Source organism: Microcaecilia unicolor, chromosome 4, assembly GCF_901765095.1.
Source record: "Microcaecilia unicolor chromosome 4, aMicUni1.1, whole genome shotgun sequence".
Classification (NCBI taxonomy): Eukaryota; Metazoa; Chordata; class Amphibia; order Gymnophiona; family Siphonopidae; genus Microcaecilia; species Microcaecilia unicolor.
This window is the reverse complement of record NC_044034.1, coordinates 315,609,975-315,635,097: the sequence shown is the minus strand read 5'-3', so window position 1 is coordinate 315,635,097 and position 25,123 is coordinate 315,609,975. Positions and strand designations below refer to the sequence as shown.

The 25,123-nt window shown below is 45.5% G+C and overlaps 1 protein-coding gene across 1 annotated transcript in view; it reads right to left on the bottom strand.

Moving 5' to 3' along the window:
• The window catches only part of CDS2 (CDP-diacylglycerol synthase 2), an 80,690-nt gene that overhangs the window by 40,756 nt on the left and 14,811 nt on the right, over window positions 1-25,123 (bottom strand). Inside the window, 3 exon segments of the mRNA XM_030199617.1 lie at window positions 6,813-6,893; window positions 6,895-6,910; window positions 14,926-15,071. Of these exon segments, the coding sequence (XP_030055477.1) occupies window positions 6,813-6,893; window positions 6,895-6,910; window positions 14,926-15,071 (243 nt within the window).

Genomic DNA, 25,123 nt, shown 5'->3' with positions numbered 1-25,123 from the left:
GACGTAATGTTTGTCTCTCTCTGTTAATAAATGCATTGAAAGCAAATAATTGCTTCTCATTACTGAAAGAGGGTGATATACCCTTCTAGTAGTACTGCAAAAGTCTATCATCAGTTTTCTGTTGCTCCCTGCCTGCAATTTGCTATAGTGGTTTTAGCTAGGTACTAGCGAGGTATACCCGAGTATTCAATAAGCAGATAAGCAATCCCAAACTAAACTAACAGAAATGTTAGACTTAACAGCACAAACCAGACTAGGGTTGTCAGAAAAATCAGATTTTGAAAGGATCCTAAATTTGTGGGTAGTAGGCACAGTATGTGAAACTTTAACAATAAACACTCTGATAGAAGAACAGCTTCCCACAGTGATACTCTGCAGAAAATTAAATCAGGTAAGGAAGAGAAATATAGAAACTTGAACATTCCCATAGGGCCATTAAGCATCACAGAATGCAGGCTGGAAAATGGCTACTTTCCCCACCTTTTCCTTTGGAATAAACACAACACAGACAAAACAGATTTAGGAGCAGAAAGCCAAAAAGTGCAGCTAAACTTCAGAGAGCTCTGAAAGAATAGCTTGAGAATTGCCACAATTCAAAACAGAGCAACCTGACCGAGATCATTCTCTGGCTTTCCACTGAAGTGCAACTGCACCTCACCACTGGTGAACAGAATCAAAATTTAGAGTGCTTTGGCCCCCAGGATAGCTCACAGTTTAAAAGTGGTGGTCAAACATCACGGATTACCACATACAGGGTTTAAAACCCCTCACCCCCTAGAAAGATGCAGAGTTCTTCTACTATGAAAGTTTCAGTCCACTCACAGAAAAAAAGATAAGATAAAACTTGATGTGCTTCTGCCATGTAGCATGGGCACCGGGACACTCACTGCTGCTGCTTCTTTAAGCCGTCCATGGCAAACAAAAGTACATCAATCGCGTGGAGCCTCACTATGCACAGGCACAGCTGCCAGCCTCGCCCCCCCTTCGATGTCAGTTCCTGTCTGGGGCACAACTGGCAGCCACGCCTGTGCACAGCGAGGCCCCGCACAATGGATGTACTTTCGTTTGCCACTGCCAGTTTAAAGAAGCAGCAGCGGCAGGGGTGATGGGGAATGTCCTGGTGTCCCTGCTACATGGCAAAACATTTGAAAGGAGTGGTAAAAAAAAATTCTTTGCTTCGGTCTTCACCGAGGAAGACTTGGGAGAGATACCAGTGCCAGAAACGGTATTCAAAGCTGACGAGTCGGAGAAACTGAATGAAATCTGTATAGACCTAGAAGATGTAATGGGGCAATTTGACAAATTGAAGAGTAGCAAATCTCCTGGACCGGATGGTATTCATCCCAGAGTACTGATAGAACTGAAAAATGTAATATGTAATTTATCCTTAAAATCGAGCGTAGTACAGGAAGATTGGAGGGTGGCCAATGTAAAGCCGAGTTTTAAAAAAAGGTTCCAGAGGAGATCCGGGAAATTATAGACCGGTGAGTCTGACGTCAGTGCCGGGCAAAATGGTAGAGACTATTATAAAGAATGAAATTACAGAGCATATCAAAAGCTGGATTAATGAGGCAAAGCCAACATGGATTTAGAGAAGGGAAATCTTGCCTCACCAATCTATTATATATCTTTGAGGGGTGAACAGACATGTGGATAAGCGTGAGCCGGTTGATACTGTGTATCTGGATTTTCAGAAGTGTTTGACAAAGTAACATCATGAAAGACTCCCGAGGAAATTGGAGAGTCATGGGATAGGAGGTAGTGTCCTATTGTGGATTAAAAACTGGTTAAAAGATTAGAAAACAGAGAATAGGGTTTAAGTGGTCAGTTAATCTCAATGGAAAAGGGTAGTTAGTGGGGTTCCCCAGGGGTCTGTGCTGGGGACCGCTGCTTTTTAACATATTTATAAACTAGTAAAAAAGGCCCATTTCTGACACTAAGGAAACGGGCGCTAGCAAGGTTTTCCTCGGAGTGTGTATATTTGACAGAGTGTGTGTGAGAGAGAGAGAAGTGAATGTGTGCGTGCATGTGTGTGTGTGACAGAGAGAAAGTGGGTGCGAGTGTGTCTGTGAGAGAGTGTGTGTGAGACAGACAGGGTGTGGAGAGTATGTGTGCGTTACCAGACTGTCTGTGAGACAGAGTGTATGAGAGTGTCTGTGACACATAGAGAGTGAATGTGATACAGTGTGAAACAGAGTGTGTGAGAGACAGTGTGCGAGTGAGAAAGACACTGACTGGTGTGTGAGAGAGAGAGGGAGAGAGAGAGAGAGAGGAGAGAGAGAGTGTGTGACAGAGATACCTCCCCCTCTCCCTCTGTGGTCTCGGGACCCCCTTCCCCCTCCCTCTCTGGTCCAGGACCCCCTCCCCCTCCTATTAACATTTCTAAAGCGCTTACCAGGATTGCGCATGTGCTGTACAATTAACAAAGCAGGGATAGTCCCTGCTCAAAGGAGCTTACAATCTAAAGGACAAAAGTGCAGTCAATCAAGATTGAGGCAGTCTAGATTTCCTGGATAGAGGTACAATGGTTAGGTGCCGAAAGCGACATTGAAGAGGTGGGCTTTGAGCAAGGATTTGAAGATGGGTAGGGAGGAGGCTTGGCGTATGGGCTCAGGGAGTTTTATTCCAAGCATAGGGTGAGGCGAGGCAGAAAGGCGAGTCTGGAGTTGGTGGTGGTGGAGAAGGGTACTGAGAGGAGGGGATTTGTCCTGTGAGCGGAGGTTTACGGGTAGGAACGTAAGGGGAGATGAGGGTTAGTAGAGTGGTGAGGGGCTGCAGATTGAGTGCATTTGTAGGTTAGTAAGAGAAGCTGACTGTATGCGGTTACCTGATCGGAAGCCAGTGAAGTGACTTGAGGAGAGGGTTGTATGAGCATATCAGTCTAGGCGGAAGATAAGACGTGCACAGGAGGTTCTGAAGGATTGAAGGGGGGATAGAGGGTAAGTGGGGAGGCCAGTGAGGAGTAGGTTGCAGTAGTCAAGGCGAGAGGTAATGAGAGAGTGGATGAGAGTCGGAGTGGTGTGCCTCAGAGAGGAAAGGGCGAATTTTGCTGATGTTATAGAGAAAGGAAGCGCAGGTCTTGGGCTGTCCTCGCGGGATATGGGCAGAAAGAAAGGGAGGATTCTGAAGATGACTCCAAGGTTGCGGGCAGATGAGATGGGGAGGATCTCTCTGGTCTCTGGATCCCTGCACTCTGGTCTCAGGACCACCCCTCCCTTCTCCCCCCTGGTTCTCAGGTTCCCCCTCCCCCTCCCTCTCTGCTCTGGACCCCCTCCCCTCAGGTCTCAGGACCCCCCTTCTCCCCCCCCTACTCTCTGTGGTCTCTGGACCCATCCCCCCTCTCTCAGGGACCCTCTCCCCATCCTTCCATTTGTTTCCATCGTTCTCTCCCCATCCCCCCCCCCACAGGTCACCGCCCAGGCCCAGCCACCTTTCCTCCAGGCCCGCCCCACCCCGAAACAGACCTGCAAAGTCGGGCGTTAGCAACACAAATCAGCTGTTTTTCAAAAAGCAAGCGGCAACGCAGTCAGCCATCATGGCAGACGTTCCTCGCGCCTCTCACGTCGCTGTGCTCTCCGGGTGTCTACTCCAGGGGCAGTGACGTGAGAGGCGAGAGGCGCGGCTACAGAGCCAACAGCCATGATGGCTGACTGTGGTGCCGCTTGCTTTTTAAGAACAGCTGATTTTGTGTTTCTACCGGCCCGACTTTGCAGGTCTGTTTCTGCTGGGCGGGCCTGGAGGGAAAGTGGGAAGCAGGAAACTGCATTCTTGCCGGCTGCTGCCGATACATCGCCGACCTAATCGGTCCCAGGACTTCGAGGGAGAGCGGGCTCTACTGCTGCCCAAAGTGCCACCTGACTTTTTAGCCTACTACCCGGATCCCACGTTGCAGGCTATGGTGGTGATAGTGAGAGGGGGGCGTGTCGTTGCGGTGAGGGTGGTAGGGCAGGGCTCCTGTCTTGTGGTTGTTTACTGTTCCGGGTGACGTCAGCGATCTACGGAGCACTTACTGACCACCACTCCGAGGGAGCCACGGTCCCAGGCAGTACAGAACGTTAGAGGGTGAGAATTATTACATAGGATGATCTAGAGATGGAAGTAACTAGTGAGGTAATAAAATTTTCTGATGACACAACAGTTATTAAAAGTAGTTAAATCGACGGAAGATTGTGAAAAACTACAAGAGGACTTTACGAGACTGGGCGTCTAAATGGCAGACGACATTTAATGTGAGCAAGTGCAAAGTGATGCATATGGAGAAAGAGGAATTCAAAGTATAGCTAAGTCATGCAAGGTTTCCACATTAGGAGTCACCGACCAAGAAAGGGGCGTAGGTGTCGTCGTTGATAAGTTGAAACCTTTGCTCAGTGTGCTGCGGCAGCTAAGAAAGCAAATAGAATGTTAGGTATTATTAGGAAAGGAATGGAAACAAAAATGAGAATATTATAATGCCTTTGTATTGCTCCATGGTGCGACCGCACTCGAATATTGCGTTGAATTTTGGTTGCCAACATCTCAAAAGATATAGTGGAATTAGAAAAGGTGCAGAGAAGGTGACGAAAATGATATAAAGGGGATGGGATGACTCCCCTATGAGGAAGGCTAAAGCAGCTGGGGCCTCTTCAGCCTTGGGGAAAAGACAGATGAGGGGAGATATGATAGAGGAACTATAAATAATGAGTGGAGTGGAACGGGTAGACGTGAATAGTTTGTTTACTCTTTCCAAAAATACTAGGACTAGGGGCATGCAATGAAGCTACAAAGTAGTAAATTTAAAACGAATCGGAGAAAATTTTTCTTCACTCAACGTGTAATTCAACTCAGGAATTCGTTGCCAGAAAATGTGGTAAATGCAGTTAGCTTAGCAGAGTTTTAAAAAGGTTTGGCCGGCTTCCTAAAGGAAAAGTCCATAGACCATTATTAAATTGGACTTGGGGAAAAATCCACTATTTCTGGGATAAACAGCATATAATGTTTTGTAATTTTGGGGGGATCTTGTCAGGTATTTGTTACCTGGATTGGCCACTGTAGGAAACAGGATGCTGGGCTTGATGGACCTTTGGTCTGTCCCAGTATGGCAATACTTATGTACTTATGCCATGGCACCCTTGGCCCCCCCCCCCCGCCCCCAATTCTGATGCCTATGGGTTGAACCACGACTGGCTGTATAAGTGGAAGAACCGCAGAGTTCCTAAGGGAACTGTGTGAAAGTGCTGCCATCACTGGGCTGATAGAAAGAGGCATGTTAAAAGGACTGTAATGCTGGTCAAGATGGTGTTAGTTTTTTTGATGGGTCAGCCCCCACCACCCTTGCCACATCACACTTCTCTCTCTCATACATTCTCTTTTTCCCACCTGTTCACCTCTTCCCCTTCCCCCTCCCCCCCCCCCCCCACAGGATCCACATCTTTCTTTTTGTCCCAGGGTCTCACCTGATAGCTGCTCCACACAGCGCAGCACAATCATGATCAGCTCCTTCTCCCTGCCAGGAAGTTCCACCCCCCTCTGACAGAACTTCCTGTTACAGAGAGAGTCTTGGAGAGCACAGAGGAGGGGGGCTGCCGGAGTGTTAGAGAGGTTAAAAAGGGAGAAAGACTTGGGATAAGTGCCGAGTTAACTCGCATTAAAGTTTTTAACTCGAGTTGACCATTTAACACATTAATTGCGTTATTAACACATTAAATGCACAGCCCTGCAAACAACTAAAGCTTTAAAAGCATCCTATCTGAGGGAGGCTAAGTTACTGAACAGGGTTATTACTGTGGCCTGTAAGTAGCACTGAATCTCTGCACAGACCCTATGAGAATCTGCCTTCTTCATTCCCCAGCTCTAAGAAGTCCATAATCCACCAGCAAGGCCACTATAGTATTCTGGACTTCTTTATCCTCTCAATAAGTAAACCTCCTGTTCCCGCCTCCCTCCAATTATCTAAATGCACTTTGCTTTAGATGTTGGGAAGATTAGCATGTTCTTCTTTGTGCCCAGAATAGTTTCTCCTCTTGCCTCTGTCCTGTGATCATATTTTCAACAACCTACTTGTGCCTGTGTATAGGAAGGGTCAGGATGTTGTGTTCTCTTCCAGTTTGTAGGTATTCTGTTCAAACACTCAGGTGATACATTCCGACTACAAGAAGCATGGAGGCTTCTTTTGGTACAAACCAGAGATCTGAGTGTCATCTCCCAAATCTGCACATGAGCATGCTACAAACAGAGAAGTATAGGGTCTGCTTAACTTATGGAAGTCATTTGTACCTGCTCAAGGAGGAATAATTACATCTATAAGCTTTCTTTGAGCCAGCATTTCTTCCTATGTCCTTAAAGCGTACTCAGAATTAGGACTGGTATTTGGTGTCATAGACCGTCAGTTGCAACTACCCAGGGATTTCTTCCCCTAAGGTAAACCTCCTGCTCCCCCAAAACACCTACTCTGCTCATGATTCTTGGCTGTGGGGCCATGTACCAGGGCTCCTTCAGGAAGCTGCAATTTGACCTTGAATTCAGTCACCATTTCTTCTACACATCCTCATTCCCCCAGGGGCTGTGCAAGCTGCCTCTGTAGCACCCCCTAGCATAAGACCCACATAGGGATAGGAGGAAAGATATATTAATGCAGACTTAGAGCTTAGTACCAGAGTGGTAACTGTGGTTGCTGCATCCAGGGGCTTTATTCTCCACCCTGCCCTCCGCTGCATGATTAGATACCACTGTTCCTGTCCAAAGTCATCAGCCCCAGACATTTATAAAACTCATTAGCATGTAATCTCCACAGTTACAAATTAGATTAATGAAGCATGGTTGCAGGCATCACTTACAATCATCATGAGAACCATGGGCCCCAGGTAGATGATGATGAAGAAAAACAGAATCATTGCCATGGTCAGGATACCTCGCACCCCACCAGTTCTTCCATCTAAACCGCCAAAAGGAAGAAAAGCAGGCATCAGAGCAGGGCAGGAGGACCAACCCAGCAAACTGAGATCCAGGATGACAGGGCATCTCAGAGCACCACACTTGTGAAAGTCAAGTATCCCTACCTCCCTCCAACCCACATGCTTAACTTATGAAAAACAGCCCAAGTCGTAGAAAGCGGCGTTTAACGGCACAAGGCCAGAAATTTTTACAAAACAATCACAATTCATGAATGGTGCTCTGCAAAGAGAGAGAGAGAGAAAAAAATGCAGCAAGTACAAACAGTGGCATGAAGACATCTGTCCTTCACCCTACCGTCAAGCCAAAAACTGATTCTAAACATAAGGTATTTCAGAATATCGTCCCAGAAATAATGGGTTTTCTAGGTGTTTTGAGATGCACTTCTATGCAGCTGAACTCTTTCCTTTTTTCCATAAACTACCAAGCAGCATTCATCTGGCATTGAAAAGGCAGCCAGAACTGCTGACGTAGTCTGAGCATCTTCGGAAAGAAATTTTCAATGGATGAACTATTTAAAGCACCTACAGGAAAAGGCTAAACTCAAAATCACAGCCTGTCTTCCTCAAGATCATTAAATCCGTAGAATACTAAAACGACCTAATGAAAGTTGTGAGGGCAGACCATGCAACAAATAGAGAATGAAGGTCAGCAGTAGAATCCGAGACACTCTCCACATACCACCCACTTTATCTGGAAGTAAACAGACTGTGATTAGGGAAGAGAACTTGCAGAACATATGTCAGATCATGTGTGTGGTGGACATGGGAAATCATTGAAGATCCATATGGGTTTGAATTCAGGGCAACAGGCTACTGTGATTGCAAGTGTGGTGAGGAGATTTGGGGGGGGGAGGGCATGGCGAGTATTCAAAGCACATAAATCCCCACCCTCACCCCTACCTAGTGCCTCCTACTCTAGAGGACTACACCAGTATCTACCAAAACCTAGGCTCAATGATAAATCTATGAGTGGTGGAAGGGAAGGCAGGAAGGAGAAGCACTGGACGATGCATGGCCTGCAGATCACCTTCCTTGTTAGTAGCAGAGGGGTAGCCTAGTGGTTAGAGAACTGGGCTGACAGTGAGGAAAGCCCAGTTCAAATCCCACTCCTGCTCCATGTGATCTTGGGGAAGTCACTTAACCCATCATCGCCTCAGTTACAAACCTAGATTGTAAGCCCTCCAGGGACAAGGAACACACCTAGAGGGGCATAATCGAACAGGGCGGGGAAACCCATATTATCAAAACAAGATGGGTGTCCATCTTTCCTTTCGATAATACGGTCGGGACACCCAAATTTTAATATTTAGGTCGACCTTAGAGATGGTCGTCCCCGGTTTTCAGCGATAATGGAAACCGAGGACACCCATCTCAGAAACTACCAATCCAAGCCCTTTGGTCGTGGGAGGAGCCAGCATCATGGTGCACTGGTCCTCCTCACATGCCAGGACACCAACGGGCACCCTAGGGAGCACTGCAGTGGACTTCATAAATTGCTGCCAGGTGCATAGCTCCCTTACCTTCTGTGCCAAGCCTGCCAAAACCCACTCCCCACAACTGTACAACACTACCATAGCCCTAAGGGGTGAAGGGGGGCACCTAGATATGGGTACAGTGGGTTTCTGGTGGGTTTTGAAGGGCTCACATTTACCACCACAAGTGTAACAGGTGGGGGGGGGATGGGCCTGAGTCCGCCTGCCTGAAGTGCACTGCAGTACCCACTAAAACTGCTCCAGGGACCTACATACTGCTGTGATGGAGCTGGGTATGACATTTGAAGCTGGCACAGAGGCTGGCAAAAAATATTTTTAAAGTTTTTTTTTTAGGGTGGGAGGGGGTTAATGACCACTGGGGAAGTAAGAGGAGATCATCCCCGATTCCCTCTGGTGGTCATCTGGTCAGTTTGGGCACCTTTTTGAGGCTTGGTCGCAAGAAAAAAATGGACGAAGTAAAGTCGGCCAAGTGTTGGTCAGGGACGCCCTTCTTTTTTCCAATATCGGCCGAGGATGCCTATGTGCTAAGCACACCCCAGTTCTGCCTTCGCTATGCTTCCAACACGCCCCCGGGAACTTTGGTCGTCACCATGATGAAAAGCAGTTGGGGACGCCCAAAATCGGCTTTCGATTATGCCAATTTGGGCGACCCTGGGAGAAGGATGCACATCTTCCGATTTGTGTCGAAAGATGGGCGTCCTTTTCTTTCGAAAATAAGCCTGCTAGTGTACCTGAACGTAGTTCACCTTGAGCTACGACTGAAAAGATGTGAGCTAAATTGAAAAATAATCTGCCTCATAAACTGGTGGGAACAGAGCTAAGGAGAGAAAAGATTCAATCCCACAAGCCAGCTGCGCACCTCTTTCACTAAACAGGGAAAATTCCTTTTATATTGTTGAACGTATTTTGTTTACATTGTCATCAATAAAAAATGTTGAAATATAAAGTGAAAAGTCCATGTCCTCTCAACATAAAAACATATATGGGTCAATATTCAAACAGCAGTTACACACTTATCAAAAGATAACTGCTCCCCCCCCTCTCCTGCATCTGCAGAGCCTATATGTATACCCCCTCATTCTATAACTTATCACCTAAATTTAAGAGACATTTGCATGCTAACATTTATAGAATACTAGCACTTATGCGGGTAAGTGTACAATTGTGCACTTGTTCTATAAATGACATACACAGCTCGCTTAGCGCATAAATGTAGAGGAGGAGCAGGGACAAGACCAACATTATGTGTAAACCTCATACAATACTAAAAGTTACACACTAAAGTGCAGGAGCAACTAGGAATTGTACCTGCCTGGAAGAGGTCACTACACCGTTAGGGCTTCTATAATGTAGGCCCGGGAAGGCCTTTAGATGGTGGGAAGTGGGGCAGTTCGATTTCAGCCAAAAATGCACTGGTATTTTCTGCTGAAACTAAAGCATGGTTGAACCCAGATTTCGGGTCAGATTGATGCCCAAACTGAAACTGTCAGCCTCTAATGCCAGCTGTAGAGCTGAAGTAAATGCTTGCGCCTAGATTGGGGAGATATACATATAAATTTATAAAAAATAATGTAAGTGTGCGATCCACTCACACTCCACCTATGTGAATGTCCACTGAAGGCAGAATAACAAGTATCAGGTTATTGTCTTTTATGATTGTACTAGTAAAACAGGCCCGTTTCTCACAGAAATGAAACGGGTGCTAGCAAGGTTATCCTCCGAGTTCCAGCTTGGCCACCTCCCTCTCCCCCCCCCCCCCCCCCCCCCCCCCGGTCATCCGAGTTCCAGGCTCCGCTCCCTCTCCTCTAAGAGAGAGAGAGAGAACGAACGAACAGTGGTTCTGAAACCTATTGTAGGGAGAGCACCAAAAAGGATATGTACAATTTCTATGCGTAAGGTGGATTTGTAAGGAAAGGAGTAAGTCCCTCTAATGTGCCTCATGCAGATTTCGTGTGGACATCCTGAGAATCTGACTGCTTGGTACATCCTCAGGACAGATCCGAGAACCACTGCTTATTGGTATAAATTTTTCTTATTCTTTAGCTTTCTCAAAGCAGCTTCCTTCCCCTGCTAGGGGGTGGCTATATCCTGGCATATCTCCTTGACAGGGCCATGCCTTATGTTTGGCACATCCCACCAGGCTGCGCCCTATAATGGCTTTGCACCCTAACGCAGTACTACTGCTCTTCCTGCGGCATCCAATGAAATATCTGGTCCATGTAAAAAAAAATGTAAGATGTAAGCTTTGCCCAAAACCTGTCCCAGTAATAATTAGGGTCAACCCTAATATATCCCTAAATAGCTTATTTATTTTGATATTTTCTTCCAGCTACAAAATTTATACAAATGAAAATAAAACATCCAATGATATATGATGGGCACAGGTCTTCCACCCTCTCCCGCTCGCTCGTCAGCTTCAGTTTGAAGTCACAACCCCCTCTCCCGCCGACACCACCAACTGTTCCCCCCCCTGACGAAGACGCTCTCAACCCCCCCTTCGGCCGCCAACCCGTCGTCTACCTTTGCTGGCGGGGGACCCCAACCCCCGCCATCCGATGTCGTCTTCTTCGTTCAAAAGGCTTCCTCATTCTGAATCAGACGTCCTGCACGTTGTACATGCAGGACGTCAGACTCACAGAATGAAGCCTTGCAGATCAGCTCAGCAAGGCTTCGTTCTGTGAGTCTGACGTCCTGCACGTAGAACGTGCAGGACGTCAGAATCAGAAGGAGGAAGCCTTCTGAAGGAAGAAGACGACATCGTCTGGCGGGGGTTGGGGTCCCCCGCCACCAAAGGTAGGCGACGGTGTGTTGGCTGCAGCAGTGGTGGCGATGGCGGGGGAGGGGGTTGCCAATGGCGGGGGGGGGGGGGCTAAAATGTGCCCCCTCACCTCGGGGTGTGGATCCCCCTCCCGGCAAAGTATGGCTTTTGTTAGTTTGGCTGGACCGGGAGTGAGAGTGAGAGGGGTGCTGCGAGTGGCTGAGTGACGTTTTTTTTTTTTTTTGGGGGGGGGGGCTGAGGGCGACTGTATGAGTGGTGGTGAGAGCGGTTATGAACACTACAGGGCTTCAAGGCTTCAGTGGCACGGAAAAAGCTTCAGAAAGTTGGAGTTGCAAATTATGTGTGGGTGGGGCGGGGCTGAGGGCGGGTCTATGACTGGTGCTGAGAACCTACGAACACTACAGGGCTTCAGGGCTTCACTGCCACGGAGTGAGCTTCAGAATGTTGGAGGTGGGAATTATTTATATAGATGTGTTCACATATGCACAGAAGTGATCAGAAAAACAGCAAGTGTTTTGTTTTTTTCCCAAATCTATGAGCTCCTAACAGAATTACTCCCATTGTGCTAATGTATATACATAGAGCAAAAGGAGCCGGGAGAAGGCATTCTGGGAACAAGACCACAAATATGTATAAATGATACATACAGGTGCCAATACTTGGTGTCTATGTATAGATTATACGTTTGACTCAGACATGGGAAAACCACTTGGAATCACTGAGCGAAGCATATAACTTATCTGTGTATCGCCAACATTCGTGGTCTTACTAGTACATCTGATATGTAGAAACCCCAATATCTACAAATATGTGCGTGAAGATAATATTTAAACATATAATTTCTGCTTACATATTAAGAGGAACTAGCTATATGTACAGTACTACTGAATACAGGAGTAATTTGAAATGTCTAGATTAAACGTTTCCAAAGATGTATTACTGAACATTGACCTGACAGTGTTTATTCTATCATATCCCCTCAGTGCCAACATTCCAGCTCTCATCAGGGCACCATCTGCACTAGTTTGTCTTAATTTAATTTTCATTAATAACGGTTGTTTTAATCTGTTAAGCTGAGTTACTCTAAAGCAGAAGTTCTCAATTGCTGTGTTGTGAAAACCCAGGAGGTGTGTCATGGGGCCAGCGCTTAAACCGCAGCACTTTTTTTTTTTTTTTAGTGTTTGCATTGCAGTTTCTCCCTCCTCTTCCCTCCTGCCATAAGTCCAGCAGCTTCCCTTCTCCCTCAGCCAGCCAGCCCCCCCCCCCAAGGCTACTGAAACCAGAGTTATTCGCCAGCAGCGATAAACGTCTGCCTGAACTGACCCAGTCTTTCATCCACTACTGTCCTGCCCCATGGTGTGACTTCTTGTTTACACTCAGGCAGAACAGTAGTGAAGGAAAGGCTCCAGGTCAGCTCAGACAACCTGTTATTGCTGCACCTGCCAGCAAACAACTCATGTTTTGCAACCCAGGGAGAGGGGGCTGTCTCGCTGGCTGGGGGAGAATGAGGGAGAGGTTTAGCACCTGAATTTGAGGGAGGGAGGGGAGGGAGAGATGCTAAACCCATGGGGAAGTGGTAGATGGAGGGAATGGGAGAGATGCTGCGCCTGCAGGGGGAGAGGAGGATATGCTGGACCATGGGGGATGGAGGGAAAGGAGGGAGGAGATAAGGAACACAGTATTGAGGTTTGTGTAGCTGTATCGGGTTGTGTAGGCAATAAACTACACTTAGCAGGCTTTCAGTTCCAGTGTGTGTTTTACCATCTACACAACCCAGCCATCAGGATGTGTAGCCACATTTCTGGCGGCCAGGCTGAGTTTTCAGCGGCTGCTCTCCCCTCCAAGCCATCACTTTACTCACATTGAGAGGTCAGAGGAGAGAGGGGGCAGGGAAATGTTAGGCCATAGGGGTGGAGGGGAGGGGGACAAGGAAGGGCAGTATACTAAGAAATCGAGCAAGGAAAGAAAGAAATAAATGCTGGACGAAAAGGTGAGAGAGAAGGGACAAGGAAAGCTGGATGTGGTCCCTTGTTTTGTATTTGCTGAGGTTCTGTCTAGTTTTGTGTGTGAACAAGGTATGCTATTCTGTTTGCATGTAGTTTCTTATAGAACTCTGTAGCAGTCCACTTATTCTGCTTACCAATAGTAGGTGTATTGGTGTTCTAGGGCCCTGTGTAATATTTGTAGTACCACTTTATTCATAGAAAGGGTTCATTTTGTTTGAATCATAGGAATTAATGCTATTGTTGTACAGTAGGTCTGCTACAAGTATGTTGGAGTTAGGATTTTTCAGGTTTTGTATTATTTCATAATGTTGTTGGTAGAGGAGAGATTTATGTTGCCATTACTCAGATGGCATGAGAATCAGAACATATAGAAACACATGACATATTTTTTGTATGGTATAGTAACTTCCATGGAGAAAATATGCTAGTTATGATCTGCATCTGTTGTTGGAAGAAGGGGGATGGGGAAGAGGATTATTAATTAAATTTAAACATTCTGCATACACAAAAATTGCCATACTGTATCAGATCAAGGGTCCATGATGGTCACGCATGAAGTGTGTCACGTATGTGAGCACTGCCTATCAGGTGTATCTCAACTGAAAAAAAGGTTTGGAACCTATAATCTAAAAGTACTGAAAATGATGACTTTGGACTATGAACAGAATATAGAGAAAGTTCATACTCCGTTACCTAGAATAAAACAATCCTGGTATGCCAAAGTTAACCCAGCAAGCAGGAAACAAATCTTGTGTCCTGGGCATGGTAGGAGGCTCCACAAGACCTGATTTGGTGGAGGGGGAGGGGAGATGAGAACAGGAGAAATGTCTCTGCACAGATTGTATTTTTCCTACTCTTATCCAACAATTGAGGGGGGGGGGTGGGACTTGATATACTGCATTTCTGTGGTTTCTGCAATTACATTTATATATAGGTACTTATTTGTACTGGGGCAATGGAGGATTAAGTGACTTGCCCAGAGTCACAAGGAGCTGTAGTTGGAATCGAACCCAGTTCCCCAGGATCAAAGTACGCTGCACTAACCACTAGACTACTCACAGTGTTTGTTGGTGAAACATATGACACCCTCAGGATGATATTCAAAAGCACTTATCCAGATAATAGAGGCCTAGTACCTGGGTAAGTACCAATGATCAGGGCCAGTCAGCAAATTTCCAACGACATTATCTGGATCAAACTGCTAAAAATGATTCCAGACCAGATAGCGCTGGGACAGTTTGAGTGGCGTAAGGGTGGTGCCTGGAATTATCATCAGGTCAGTGGCAATACTCAATTCACTAACCAAATATCTACCTGAATAAAGTTAGGACAGCATGAGAGCTGCCCTAACCCCACCCGGTTAGATATTGTCACAACAGGCTAAATGTTACCACTATTCAGATATTCAGCAATGGCCGATATCCAGCAAATTAAATTCAGCAAGAATTTAAAGAACAAAAAGACAAAAAAAAAAAAAAAGTTGGCTGCCCTAATTGAATATTGACCTCTCTAAGCCCCCAATCCAGGCACAAGCTGAAAAGGATGCCCTTGGCCTCCTTCTAGTTTGCACCACTGACCCAAATTGCAGCTACTAGAAACTTGGAGTTACACCGTACATAATTCATGTTAATGCCACTTGCAGGTCAACGAAGAAGCTAAGACAATCACTGATCAACACCCACACAGCTACGCTGAGCCTCTTCAGTTCTGGCTGTTACCTCGAGGACAGTTTGGAGAGGGCCTTGTTGAAGACCTCTGGAGTATCATCCACAGTGCTGGAAGCAGGAGTCCCGCCTGGATCAGTTTTCGTCTCACTGCTGTCCGATGCAACTTCTCTGCTCACCGTTGCCGCTGATTCACACTCCTGCATGAAGATGAGCAGAAAACGATATTATAACTTGGCCATAAGCTAGCTGTCTATTGGCTGTTGGGGAAAATGGGGTAGTCAGAGATTACAGTTTTCTAATGTCATACTAGTGCTGTAACTAAAAAAAAAAAAAAGATCAAATCTCTAATACCGTTATAATAGGAAGAATTTTTAAGCTATTCTAGACTCTGATCACTGTTGTGTCTTCATGCCATACACAAATTCTTCATGTACTACTTGAAAGGTCTGTCAAAACAAACTGGACAAAAAAGGCATTATGAATGTAGGAAAGGGAAGAGATTTTGGATTTAGCTCACAGCAAGTTATACTTGGACACATTAGCTAATTTCCTGATCTCGTAGGGCTTAGAAATCTGACTTTATACCTGAGACAATGAGGCAATGGAGGATATAAAGATCAAAAGGAGCCACAGTGGGATTCAAACCCTAACCATTAAGCTACTCTTCCACTCCCGTAGATGCAGCCCCAGTCCCAACAAGGCACCGTATCTCAGCTGCAGAGTGAATGCGTGCATACTTGTTACAGCAATTAGAAATCACTGAAGACATGCTTTTACAGACGCAAGATGCAGGACAAATCCCAGCATCCATTTTACACATGTGCTCGTGTGAAAATGCAAACACTGCTGTCTTTCTGTTCCATAAACAAAGACATAGTTGGGGATGGGCAGCAATCCCTCAAATACTGTGAGTGCTAATTCTGAATCTGCCCCCTCCTTTCCATCCCAATATGACTCACCCTTTGCCAACCTCCCCCTCTAAAATAAGCAGTCAAACTAGACCTATACAAATAAGAAATCATTTTCCTTCTATTTCATTTTCCAAATAAGGCTCTTAAGCCACTGTTTTGAAAGAGAAACCAAGAGGAGCCCATAATGAAACAAAAATCTCCCAAAAAACAGCACAAATATGTTTGTTGGAGTACTACATACATATACTAAACAGAGAACTCTGCAATGGTGCTAACATGCTAGAACCCCCAAACGGTGCACATACACATTTGAGGTTTTAGCATGTGAAGCATTTCCAAGGTTTTCAGCTTCACAGTAAATATATGAATAGGTTGCCAAACACTTACAGATGACCAAGCTACTGCAGTGAAAAATAATGCAAAGTAGAGTGTACAGTTAAACCACTTATGTCCATAAAATGTCACAGGTTTGTACATGACCCTCAAAAGGCAACAGATGGGAGAAGTATGGTTTAGTAACTAGTGAATTGGGAGTTATGAAAATGCTCAAGGTTTACGGTTGTTTTCCCCACTCTACCTAGGCCTACCAGTATGACATTTCCCTTCTGCTCTCCCCTTCCTCAGACCCCATTTTATCCAGCTGCAAAACAAAGCATGTCAACTTTATTTCTGCCCCTGTGGATACCATCAAACAGATCAAACGTCATCTCTATAGGCAAACTTTACATCCAAAAAGTGGCTGCATTCCTGTATCTTATGTAATATTTTGTGAAGAACACTGTTTGACAAGCACTTGCTCTGCAAAGCCAGATAAATATTTTCACAGTCATTGCAGTGTTTATTACCCTAAACACCTTTAAATTATTCACACCTACCAACCACTAGCATTAGAGCTTTTCTGGAGGCTGGCGCCTGGCTGCTTCATCAGAAAAGGTTTTAAGATTCCCACTGCAGCAGTTTGAATTATTCCTGCTTTTACATTTTCATTTTAACTGGACACCTCCAGGCTTCTCACCCCAGAAAACAAAGGCTGGAGTGGGAGAGGACTTGAGCTAGCCCATCATTCTATCTCCAGATAAGACCCATGCCACCAAATTGGACCAGACAGATGTGTGACTAATCTGCTCCTCAACCCTTCATTTGACAAAAAACACCCTTCCTCTCTCTCACCCATCCAGTTACAACCACCTCAACTCATTGGTGAGTCCCCACTTGGAGTACTGTGTTCAGTTTTGGAGGCCATATGTTGCTAAAGATGTAAAAAGACTGGAAGCGGTTCAAAGAAAAGTGACAAAAATGGTTATGTGGTTTGCATAGCAAGACGTACAAGGAGAGACTTGATGACCTGAACATGTATACCCTGGAGAAAAGAACCAGGGGTAATATGATACAGATGTTCAAATATTTGAAAGGTATTAATCCACAAGCAAACCTTTTCCACAAACGGGAAGGTGGTAGAACTAGAGGAAATGAATTGAGGTTGAAGGGAGGCCGACTCAGGAATAATGTCAGGAAATATTTTTTTCACAGATACTTGGAATGCCCTCCCACGGCAGGTAGTAAAGAAAAAAACTGTAATAAAATTTAAAAATTAATGGGATAAACACATAGCAATCCTGTTTAGAAAGAATCGATCCAAAAAAGCTTAGCAGAGACTAAGGGGCTCATTTTCAAAGCACTTAGTCTTACAAAGTTCCATGGGTTACTATGAAACTTTGTAAGTCTAAGTGCTTTGAAAATACGCCTCCAAGTGGCAACACAGGTAATTGGGAGGCAAAGCCAGTACTGGGCGGACTTCTCTTTTCTCTAGAACCCTCTCCCACCCCTAGTGGTGTAGCCAGGAATTTTGAACAAGGGGTAGAACTCAAGCTGCATCTCTTGCCCATCGCTTCCTCCTTCCCAGTACCTTAAAATAACCTCCAGTCTTCACCCAGGCAGCACCAGCAGCACTCATAGGCTGCCTGTGGCTTGCACCAAGGCGCTCTCTCTGAACCGTTCCACCCTTCAGAAAACAGGAAGTTGCATCAGAAGGAGTGGGACGGCTCACAGAGAAAGCCCTGGTGCAGGCCACAGGCAACCAATGAATGTCGCTGGCCGGGGGACTAGAAGTGATTTTATGACACGGGGAGGGGCAGAGGGAGAGAACTGTGAGAGCTATGCAGGACCGGGAAGGGAGAGATGTGGCAGGAAGGAGAAGGGAGTGAATGACAGAAGGTGCGTATGCAATACACGTACCTTGAATGGAAACACCACTTCCCAGCCCTTATCCAAAATATGGAGATTACAGCAGCAGTCAACACAGAGCTGTGTGTCAGTGTGGAGACTTAGGAGTAGGAGTACTGGGGTCTAACAAGGAGCTCACGCAGGAGGAAGGGGTAACGCCTATAAAGATTCACCAACTCACATGCTCCGTGCCGACTGCCACTAAAGGGCACAGCTCACATTGACGATCCAGATGGAGAAAAGCAGCCCTGTTTCTGTGACCCCATTGGGGGCATCACCCAGTTTGAGAACCACTGTACTGAGGGTCTGAACTGCTCAAACTGTCATGCACAAGGCATCTTAAAGCCAATCCCACCCCTACTTCCCACCTCTCACCCTTCCACTCAAGTTTCCAGTCTGGTATTTACCCTGCCAGCAATGTGACAAGAGGCTGGTGATAGAGGTGTGCGTAAAAACTGCAGTACTGATGGCCTATGCCCATTCGTACAAGAAAGCACTGAAAAGCAGTGGCCTCCTCGATGTCCAATAAAAGTAGCCTAGTTAATACAGAAATAGCTTAAAGGCTTATGTTTCTAGCCGAAATAGAACAAAACAATATCAACCAAATTTAGGGCCAATAGGTCACCAATCAAGAACTTTATGGTGGTTTTTATATACGACTGAAAAAGGAGGAAAAGGTCTCAGAAATCACCCGGGCCGTTCTCCACTCATTTAACTTTGAGGAGCAATGTTCAAGACTTTTGGTGATAAGTGTAATCATCGACCAAAAACCTCCACCATCCAAAACCATATACTGTGACCAAAATATTACTCAAACAAATGAAGAAACAGTGCAGAGTGACTAGCGGTACATTAATAGACAAGGCAATGTGGTACTTATCTTTGGCTCCACAATTCCCGGCGGACATCTGTTCCACCGTTGCTTTGACAAGGGAAAGGAGCTTATTATAGTAACCTCGCATGCCTAATGCTGACGCTGCTCGTGCCCACAAGAGCTGTGTAGTAGGTGCAGCTCTTGTGCGCATGTCCAGTGAAGAGGGGGAGGACAAGAAAACATTCTGGTGGTGGCTGATGTAAGAAGAGATGAGGTAAGTGTGCAGGAGAGAGAAAAAACTGTTGGTACCACCTGAGGAGAAGTCAGGAGGCAAGCACGGCTGTAAAAGTCACCCTGCCTAACAATGCAAGAAAAATTGGACATAGTGGAAAAATACAAAGATCTTCATATGTATACATGGAAGAGGGGAGATCTTTAAATACCTCCAGAGCAAAAATGCCCAGGAAGCGAGTCTCTTTCAGCTGAAATGAAGTTCTGGAATGAAGGGGCATAGGATGAAGGTGAAGACTTGAGTAATCTAAGGAAATATTTCTTCATGAAAAGGGTGATGGATACGTGGGAATGGCCTGATGGTGAGGACAAAGTGTCTCTCTAAATTCAAGAAAGCATGAGATAAACACATGGAATGTCTAAGGTAGAGAAAGGATAGTAGATGGTATGTATGGGCATCTGCCATCACTTTATATGTTACAGTATTTCCATGAAAATAAATAAATTTAAAAACAAAACAAGAACAGCACTGATAACAGAAGTGTCAGTGTCAAGCAATTATTCTGCAGAACATATGGAGAGACAGAACATCCTCAAGTATTAAAAAATGCAGAGAACAAGAAAATGTGGCATAAAGATACAAATATGTTCCCAATTGTTTTGATGTCACTGGCCTGATTTTTAAAAAAACACATTTCCAAGAGCAGCTTGATGCCTATACATATTATATCCTATGAACGCCACAAGGAAGCTCTCTTGCAAGTATTAAAGCAAGCACAAGCAATAAATCCAAAACAAAAGTTACACCCATCAGGCTGTGGCTTAGGAGCGAGGTTCATTACTGTCATGGTGTGCACAAAACTAACAAAGCCCAAAGGAGTAGAGGATGACACATGACTCCACACATGAAAGGAGAACAGATCATAAGCCCCAATGCATGACCCGACACAGGTTCGTGTTTCAATGGAAAACATCGCCTGTGTCAGGGACCTCTGGGTAACAATACTGCAGGCCTACAGCAGCAAAGAGTTTTGTGTTTATGGTCATGGTGATTTAGTGATATTTTTATACTACCAGTATTTCATTCATCCACAGCACTACATACAGCAGTATTGTTACTCAGAGACCCCCGACACAGAAGATGTTTTGGACTTTGTTTCTGATTTAGAGTACAGGTACTCTCCTGTTTCTTCTTTGGCATGGTGCATAAGACTAACCCATTTGGAGACCCTGCCCCATATTAAATTGCACAGACATGAAAAGAGGTTCTAAATTAGCAGGGGGTGTTGCATAAAGTGGAGGTTGCTTGACCTTTCTAACACAACATACAGTACATGCATTTATCAATTCACCATCTGGAGCAACTCAGATGTTTCCTGTGCTAACAGGATTTAGAAGCCACAGCTTTTCCTTCAAGAGAAGAAAAAAATGTCCTCAGCTGTCCTGTTTTCTTCTCTCAGATGCATCGTCAGCCTCAGCTCAGCTTCATTAAAATCCAGATCTCTACCACAAAAATTGGAGCCACGGACCTCAACCCCAGGGTCTGACTGAGGGTTCAGCACTTTGGAAGCACCTCCTTCTCCTGTTTACAGTTGAAGATACAGGAAATAATAATCTGTTCTGCTAACACTCTCTCCCCCCCCCCAAATCCTGCTTGGCTTCTCAGAATTACAGGTACTGCCATAGTTCATCCAGCTGTGAGGCGGTTGCCCTGGCAACAACTTCCTAGCGTGTCAATCACTTCCCTCCAGTTAAGGATGCAATGCAGCTCGGGCATGGAATGGTCATATATAGCAGTGAAATATAATACATGTAATCAAACTCAGTATAAAAGCCACAGTGATAGAAAGCTTGTTACCCCCAGGACTCTGAGGCTTGTTGGGGGGGGGGGGGGGAGGAGAATGCCGAGAGATACAGAGCTGATCATTTCTAGGACTGAATGACCCATATACTGTAGCTCATACAGAAAAGCCAATAGAAACCCCACCAGAGCATCGGCTGCAAAAAAAGAAAACTTCCCTATATAAAACTAACCCAACTGGGTTTATTTTGGGGATTGGGGAGAGAGAGAGAAAACTGTTTTAAGTACTTTTTAAGAGGATTTGGAATTTGCTAATGGGGAATGATGGGGGAGGGGCAAGTTTATATGTAAAAAGTCTTGGTTTGTTCAAATCATTATGGCCATTGTGAGCTGCCATTGTTAAAATATTGCAATAATGTGGCTACATTAATAAGGATAGACAAACATAAAACTAGACCATGGCCAGCAACAAGATGGGTAATGGTTTCCAAATCTGTTTTGCCATATTTTTTCCTATGCTTGCTAGTCACTCATTCACAGATTTGTCTCTCTCATATGGACAGGATGATGATGGAAAAAAAAAACATTCTAAATAGTCTAACTGCCATCTCTGGTTCAAAGGAGAAAGTACATAACATACATAAGTAACCTCTGGAAAGATCTCTTTGCAAAAAAGGGTACTGTATGCACAAAACAGCCCCTCCAGAAAGCATGACACAAGCACAGTGAATTTATGAAGGAGAAAGAAGTATTATACAGCTTAGTAGATGGTATGGATGGGCAAATTGGATAGCCCCATATGGTCTTTATCTGCATCATTCTGTATTTAACTTAGTACACTCATGATGAGTTTTCAGAACACTATAGTCCCCTTCACTAGGATAAGCACAGATTGGCCTGCACTCAAAAAGCTTGTCAAATGGGACGATATTAGTTTAATAAAAGTCTCATTACAACTAGGTATCCACATAGACCATAAGTATACATAGAACCAAACCATCCCAACTGAAGTGGTGGTGACAAGGACAGTATCTGAATTCAAGAAGGAATCTCAGAAGAAGAGAAAGGAACGCTGAGCTGATCAATTGGAGTGGATGGGCAACTGAGGTTCAGATTGACTATAGAGGATGAGATGGGGGATTAAGGGGCCGAGACTGCATACAGAAAAAGGGCAAAAGAGGTACAGTGCATATCCTTGTAAGATATCCAAAGTAAGGCTGTACCAAATATCTGTATTCGATTTGGCCCCTAATAATGCACCAAATATATTATTTGTATTCAGCGGAATAGTGATTTAAATTTGAATACTAATAATCCAGGGCTCTACTGTGCTAAATCCTACTAAAATAAACACCTGATCTCTGATTTCACATTATTCTTATTTGCTATGTTAAAGCTCAAAGGCCATTATTTGTATTTGTATTCAGCCAAATATTTTTCATTATTCATATTCAACCAAACAGTAAAATATGCTATTTGGTACATCTCTAAGTAAATCAGAAGAGGACAGCCTGGCTACATGTCAGACTGATGAGATCACCAAACTGCTGAATTCTGAGACCACCATCAACTCCCCATCCCCTGCTTTCCATAAGATTTTCATCCAGCTCTCTGGAAAGAAAAAGCACTCTCTGGTATTTCTATGAACAGGGCCGGTCTTAGGCCGAGGCGGCCGCATAGGGCCCCGCGCGGCGTGCCTCAGTCAGCCTCTTCCCAGGGCCGGTCCAACTCTGACACGGACGGTAAGCATGGCTGGAGGGCGCCGTCGTGCCATGCATACCGCCACTGTCCGCCCTGGCGCCCTCTTCTTCTCCCCCCCAACCAAGGATTTTTCTTTTAAATTTACCCTCCATTGCCGGAATCCCACAGCAGCGTCCTGCGTGCGTCACTGAAAGCGCTCCTCACCTCCCGAGTCCCCCCGACGTCTCTAGCAGAATGCAGCTCTTCCTGATTTGTTCATTCTCAGTGTCCCGCCCGAGAATAAACGAATCAGGAAGAGCTTCTGCGTTCTGCTAGAGATGTCGGGGGGACTCGGGAGTGGAGGAGCGCTTTCACTGAAGCACGCTGCTGTGGGATGCCGGCGACGGAGGGTAAATTTAAAAGAAAAGTCCTTGGTTGGGGGGAGAAGAAAAGGGCGCCAGGGCGAACAGGCAGGCAGTTGAACATGGGAGCGGGAGGGCAAGGGAGAGAGGACCTGGGCATGGATGGCAGGACTCAGGGAGAGAGGGGAATTGCTGGATAGGGATGATGAATGGAGGGGGCAGGGGCCAGAGAGGAGCATGGATGGGAGGGCAGGGCTCATGGAGAGAGGGAAATTGCTGGATAGGGATGAATGGAGGGGGCAGGGGCCAGAGAGGAGCATGGATGGGAGGGCAGGACTCAGGGAGAGAGGGGAATTGCTGGATAAGGATGATGAATGGAGGGGGCAGGGGCCAGAGAGGAGCATGGATGGGAGGGGAGGGCAGGGCTCATGGATAGAGGGGAATTGCTGGATAGGGATGAATGGAGAGGGCAGAGGACATAGAGGAGCATGGATGGGAGGGTAGGGCTCATGGAGAGAGGGGAATTGCTGGATAGGGATGAATGGAGGGGGCAGAGGACAGAGAGGAGCATGGATGGGAGGGCAGGGCCCAGGGAGAGAGGAGAAATTGCTGGACATGGAGGGCAGGGGAGAGAGGAGAAATGTTGGGCAGGAATGGAGGGAAGGAAAGACAAAGGAAGGAGATGTACATTGATGGAGGGGAAGGGATATAGGAGAAATGCTGGACATGGATGTAGGGGAGGGGAGGAAAGTAGATGTACATGGAAGGAGGGGAGTGAGGAGAAATGCTGGATATGCATAGAGGGGAAATTGCTGAATTTAAGGGCTGGATCGGAACACTTTGAAGGCAGATGCTGAAACTGGAGAAAGGATAGGGACAGGGCTACAGATGGTAGACAGGACACATAAGGACACAGGAGGATGGTGGATATGGTGAGAAAAAATATCAAATGGAAAGAAGACACTGCATAAAACAGAAGACACTGGGACCAAAGCGAATAGAAAAAACAAATGATCAGACAACAAAGGTAAAAAAAAAGTATTTTATTCAGAATTTATTAATTGGAATATGTCAGCTTTTGGAAATGTGCATCTGTGATATTCTGCATGTAAGTTTCAATTTTTCTAGTATTGCTGCATGCTGAGTCTGATTTCTTGAGGTAACTTTTCAGTTCCGTATTTTGCCTTCATATCTGTTGTGTCATGTGTGATCAAGGTGCAGTATCCTGCTAGCGTGTAGCATTTGCAGCCCGTTTTGTTTTTTTTCACGAGGTAGTGTATTGGTGTTTTAGAGCCTGGTGTAATTACAGTTCTGCCTTTCCACGCATAAGGTTGTTCTCGTCCTGTCCATGGAATTAGTGCTGTTATGGTTTGGTAAGGTTATGAGTGTGTTTTTGCACAAGTTTGTGTATAGTGTTTTGCAGTGGAGAGATTGTGTGTCCGCACCTCTGACCCCCCCCCCCCCCCCCCAGGGTTATGAGAATTTGAACTAATTTGCAGTGGACTTGAACTGAATAATTTCGGGGGGGGGGGGGGTCATGATAGCATTGTGCTTATTATTTCAATCAGTTTTTCTGTACAAGTTTAACTTCATTTGTCTTTATTTGAAATTTCATAAATAAAAAAAATTTCTAAAAATTGAATATTATCATCAATGGGGTGGAGCTGGAGTGGGGGCGGGGCTAGGATGGGGCAGGGCTAGGATGAGGCCCCACCAAATTGGTCTGCATAGGGCCCCGCACTTGCTAAGACCGGCACTGTCTATGAAGTGGAGACATATGGAGGAAGTGCAGTGGAATATTTTACCAGAACGAGTGTCCCATCATGGCAAGAAAAGCGCAAACTATGCGCCCATAGCTCCTTGGGTTAAATAGCAGTTTCCACACCAAGAAACATTCTCTAAGTGTGTATTCTAAATATAACAGAGTTAACTCTGAGTAACATCTGTCTTCTGCTATTCAAACCACTTTCCCCTCCCAGCCCCTAAAACCATGACCCCCTGCAACTATGCAAGACTCTCCAGTTTGAACCTCAGTTCCTGCCTCTGCTTCCCAAGAATATTGATATTCCAGCTCTGTGCAGAATCCATATGGTTAAGAGCTGGATGGGACAGCAAGGGGCAGGGAAACAATCTGCTGCCAGTTAGAGGAAGACGATGGGCCTTGAATTTCATGCTTATCTAATACTCTTTCCCCTACATACTTCCTGACATTGTATGTCCAAACCAT